The sequence below is a fragment of the Chionomys nivalis genome, chromosome 9 (assembly GCF_950005125.1).
Source record: "Chionomys nivalis chromosome 9, mChiNiv1.1, whole genome shotgun sequence".
Taxonomy (NCBI): Eukaryota; Metazoa; Chordata; class Mammalia; order Rodentia; family Cricetidae; genus Chionomys; species Chionomys nivalis.
The window spans coordinates 33,097,752-33,102,924 of record NC_080094.1 but is presented as its reverse complement, the minus strand read 5'-3'; the positions used below and the strand labels follow the sequence as shown (position 1 = coordinate 33,102,924).

Here is a 5,173-nt window from a genome sequence, read left to right as displayed (position 1 = left end):
TGCATACATCTGCCCCAAATAAAACTTTTTATTGTAAGTAAGTATCAACTTAACCTTCAGAAAAAGTATGCTACACAAAATTGCTTAATTAATTTCTTATCCCTCATATTGGGTCTCTGAAGCCAAATTGAAGAGGACAGACTGTCAGGGAGCTCTAGTCAAGAAACAGTAGAATGGGGGCAGGATTTCCCCTGATCAGGGAGATGCCTATCCCAAGCACCCTATAAAAAGCAACTGCATACTGTCTGTCTACCCTGGTGAATGGGAAACTGGACCGAGACTGTTTTCTTTCAGTGTTAGATCCCACATGCCTGAAGCAGTACCTGGCATACGGTACATGCTCAGCAAATTTTTACCAAACAGAGCTATGTATTGATTGCTTCTAAAGAGTTGCTGAGACGGTTTTCCAGTGCGAGGGTTTCCTTGCAGTCAGGAACCAAGGAATAATTAAATAAATAAAGTCACACAGTGCAACAAAACTTCACACAAGAGACTCTGGGAGAGAAACAATAGTGGCTCTCTCTGAGTGGGAACAGAGACAACAGCAGGCTGGGGGGAGAGGATGGGCTCTGTAGGGTTTTTGGAGCAGTGAGCTGGTGGAAGAGTTCATTGCGACATGAAGTATTGCTTGGCCATTAACCATGAGTCATGGGGGTGGGAATTTCCAACTCCCAGCCCCTGGACAAGCCAGGGAGGGAGGGAGATTTCCCACTGGCCTGTTACCATTCATTTCCATTTCCCATGGGAGAGATGCTTAAATGCAGGGATAACTGTCTTACTCAGCGTTTCTATTGCTGGGAAGGGTCACCATGGCCATGACAATTCTTATAAAGGGAAACGATAAATTGGTCTGGCTTACAGGTCAGAGGTTTAGTCTAATATTGTCATAGGGGACAATATGGTGGCATGCAGACAGACGTGCTGGTGGAGAGGTAGCAGAGTTCTACATCTGGTTCTGCAGGCAGCAGAAAGAATGAGAGACGCTGTACCTGGCTTAGGCCCACCGTCAGCGACACACTTTCTCCAGCAAGACCACAGCTCCCAATAATGCCACTCCCTATGAGCCTATGGGAGATGTTTTTATTCAAACTGCCACAGCAACAAACCTTTGTTTCGAAATTTCAAAAAATTTCATTCTCTGTGGCCAATCATGGCATTTGCCGACTAAATACCTGTCCTTAGAAGAAGTTGCTACGGTTTTAATCTTCAATGTCCCCGAAAAACCTGTATGTCAAACATGTGCTCCCCAGATTGGAGCAGTTGGGAGGAAGCAGCGCCTTTGAGAGGGGAGACCTACCGAGAGGTACAGTGTCTTTGGGGTGACCCAGAGGGGATCATAGAGCCTCACTGGCTTTTTTCTCTCTATCTTCTGTTTTCTTGCAATAAGGTAAGTGGGGCTCTCTGCTACTGGCTTCCACCAAGATATGCCTCAGACCCGAATCAACAGGAGCAGGGATCATGGCTCTAAAACTTCCAGATCTGTAATTCAGAATGAACTATTTATCAGTTGATTGTCCCAGGCATGTGTTGTAGAGAGGGAAAGCAAATGTACCCAGAAATAAAGACGAAGTTACCACCATTTCCTCACCTACTTATCCCTTGGTTCCACACTGGTAGGATCTGGTTGTGGTATGTTATACAATCCACCAGTGGCCCAGGCTAAACATGTCTCCTAAGAAACCTATCACAGAAGATTTGTATAAGACTGGGGAAACAGGTGGGCCATTATGCTTGACCAGTATTTGTATGGGTTCTGGGGTTCTGAACCCTAGTCTTCAGACCTGCACAGCTGTTATCCACTGAGCTGTCTCCCCAGCCCATTTTACATCTTGAACAAGTTTCTGCCTTCAACAAATGTTTTCTCACAACCTGAAAGGATGGGAGGGCAAAACAGAAACGTAAACAATGGTTGGTGTTCTCGTACAGTCCTCTTAACGGTGCCCTGACACTGGTGAGCACCACAGCTGTGGCAGATGTAGCTTTACCATGGTGCATCGTGGCTGTGGAACACTGGCATGGAATTTGACTTTCTGGAAAAAGAAATGCTAAAAAACCTCTGGAATCCAGGAGCACATGTTATGAAAGCAGGGGTGGGGGTGGCCCCTTCCTATTGGCTGAGTATTTACCCTGGGGGTCTGGCTTTCAAATAAAAGAGCCACTGAAGTTAGGCAAAGAGTGCTAGTAAAAACAGCGACAGGGGAAGATGGCAAGAATATGGATTCTTTTGCTTGGGGGCCTGGTGGCTCTGTGTGCAGGGCATGGAGTATTTATGGATAAACTTTCTTCTAAGAAGTTGTGTGCAGATGAGGAGTGTGTCTGTAAGGAGTTGTTCATGGTTCAGTTTTTGTTATTTTCCCATTGCATGATTGAAACAATGTCTGGATAAAGCCGGATTTTACTTTGTAGTGAATCTTAAACGTGTGTGTTCTCAGCACTGCGTCTTGTGGCCTGTGTTTGGTGTCTAACTGTGGAGAATTCACTTGCTTTAGATTTTGCTGCGGCTTTTAATATTCAGGCTTTCTCTGTCTGTCTGAAACCCAGCTGGACTTTCATACATTGCTCAGATGCTTTGCCTTTTTACTCCGAGGACAACCGGTCACTTTGGATTTGTTTGTTTTTTTTCTTCCAGATACTATTTCTCTGGCTAAAGCACAGGAAGATTACAATGCCCCCGACTGTAGGTTCATCAATATCAAGAAAGAGCAGCAGATCTATGTTTATTCCAAGCTGGTAAAAGAAAATGGAGCTGGAGAGTTTTGGGCTGGCAGTGTAAGATGAAATTGTTTAAACATATGTATTTCTTACCTGTGCTGCTTTTAACTCTTCCTGGTTTTCCTACCTTCAGCCCCTCTACTGTGTAATAGTAACTGTAAAGACAACGTGAGGAATGGAAATGGAAGCACAAAAATTCAGATTCATTTTCTGTTACTGTATTTAAAGGAAAGATCTCATAACAAAATTGAAGTTAAGTCAAAATGATGTTTTGAGAAGAAAAGAGCCATGCATGCTGAGGCTTCTACATCATACAGAAGTTGAATCTCGTTCAAAAAATGAGAAGATTTGCCGAGAGAAAGGGTTACATGTTAGCGGTCTGTCTAAATGAGAATGTTCCTTTACGAAAAGTTAGAACCCTCTTTGAGTCTTCAGGAGCTGCTTTCCCGAGTTAAAATGTACCCACAGAGCCCGCAGAGCCCAAAGGAGAATGAAGCATGCTTCTTGTTATCCCAAAGATGCATCCTAAATTGAGGAAGGATTCAATCAGAATGTAGTCAGTGGATGTCTCTCAGAATTGTTAAGGAGTGGGAAGTATACAATACTTTAAAATGAGTGTCTATTTGCTTTAAAATTTTTATTCACCTTAATTTTTTTTATAGCATCTGGAAGATCTCAGGCAATTCACGAGATTGCAGAAAATGAAGCAGTGTTCAAGTACTGAGACAAATCAGATCTGTCCCACAAAGGACAGACACACAAATCTTGGTGCTACCAGTGAATTTCAGATTTGCTCTGAATTCCCTGGGATGCACAGTGAAAAGGAAGCTCTGGCTCATGGAATTTTCATTATGAGGAAAGAAGTTTTTCAAATCCCCTGACATCAACTTATCCCTGACTGTTGCTGTTCTGGGCACACAGGTTTACAGTGACCACCAGGATGAGATGGGAATTGTGGGTTATTTCCCCAGCAACTTAGTTAAAGAGCAGCATGTCTACCAGGAGGCCATCAAGGAAATCCCAACCACGGTAAGCATCTCAGCGGTGGCTGGAAGATGACTCAGATCTTGGGGGTAATGTAGACAGGTCCTCAAAAAAGGAGTATGTTCTTCAGCTTACAGTATATGCCGCATGACACAGGTGCCCACGGTGGCTTTATGAGAGAGTGACGTTTAAGATGTACATACTGACTATCAGCCTTATGAGGATGGCACACTTCCTTCACACCCTACAGTCACCCTGAGTTTAGTTCTTACATGTTTCCACTTTTAAAGACTGTATTTTATCTTTATCAGGGATATAACTGACCAGTAAAATTATTTATTTATATGTACAACTTGATGCTTTGACATCATAAAGTGATCATCCCACCGAAGCTGATTCCCGATTCCCACCTGCCACTCCATACAGTTACCTCCCTTCCTCCCCTCCCCGACCCCGTCTCATGTGTGTGTAGCAATGGAGACTGACCTAGCATGTTTCAGTTAAACAGCACAATTCTCTTTCCGTTTTAAGTGCAAGTTATCCTGGAAAGGTAATCTCTGGCATAAAGACACTAAGCTGTTCTCCCTGATGGTTTTGTGAAAGGTAGATTTATTTATGAAAGGCAGATTGAAGGAAAAAAATTAGCACCTGTTTTTGAGAAAGTCAAAATATTCTAGAAAATCCTTTGAGTCTTATTTTTGTGGCAGATAGACTCTACTTATGCATGAAATAAAATCCTGCTCTTCCCTCTGCCCTGGGGCCCTGTAAACTGTGGCAGGGGGAACAAAACAGTGGCGGAAATAAAAGATCCTTTCTGAACTCCTTTGCATGATGGTTATTTTGAAGTAAGTTTCCCAAGCTGATGGCTGTGCTTCAGACATAGCCCAGCCTAACAGACGGGGCTCACCTGTCATCACATCGCTGCACTGCGCTCCACCTGTCAACTACAAACTTGAGGTAGACTTGAAGACCATCGTTTTAAATGGTATTTGACTGGAAGTGATAATTCTTTCAAATCCTTAGGTTTTCAGCCTTGACTTACCATGAATCCAAAGTTGTCTATTATTAAATCTTATTTTAAATTAAAAATCTATACGTGCATTTTTTTTTGTCCAGCCTGAAAGTTCAATCTTTTCCCCTCCCCAGGAGATTGACTTCTTCTGTGAATAAGAAATTAACTAACACTGCAGATAAAATGGAAACACCAATGATGAAAACAAGAAATGGAAATAACCAAGCTGGTGTATCTGTACCTTTCTGGCTTTGCCTGATGGCAGGAGTACGGATCTAGAAGGAGGCAATCTACGGGAACTGTCAACTCGGCCTGGTTTGCTTGCCCCGGTCTTCCCACAGGTGGCCACGGAGTACTGTTCAAATCACCTCAGTTGTTTATAACCAGAGACTCAGTTTGCAGTGAAGAGAATCTTCAATCACTCAGTGGTGCACATACAAGGTGCTCTATGTGTTAGTTTTAAAT

The 5,173-nt window shown here is 43.1% G+C and overlaps 1 protein-coding gene across 1 annotated transcript; it reads left to right on the top strand.

Moving 5' to 3' along the window:
* The first annotated feature begins 2,203 nt into the window (after positions 1-2,203).
* Positions 2,204-4,897, top strand: Otor (otoraplin). Its single transcript, XM_057782068.1, has 4 exons — positions 2,204-2,318; positions 2,630-2,769; positions 3,634-3,741; positions 4,843-4,897. Exons 1-4 carry the CDS (start codon positions 2,204-2,206, stop codon positions 4,864-4,866), a joined length of 387 nt encoding a protein of 128 aa, XP_057638051.1. The 3' UTR covers positions 4,867-4,897.
* The last annotated feature ends 276 nt before the right edge of the window (positions 4,898-5,173 follow it).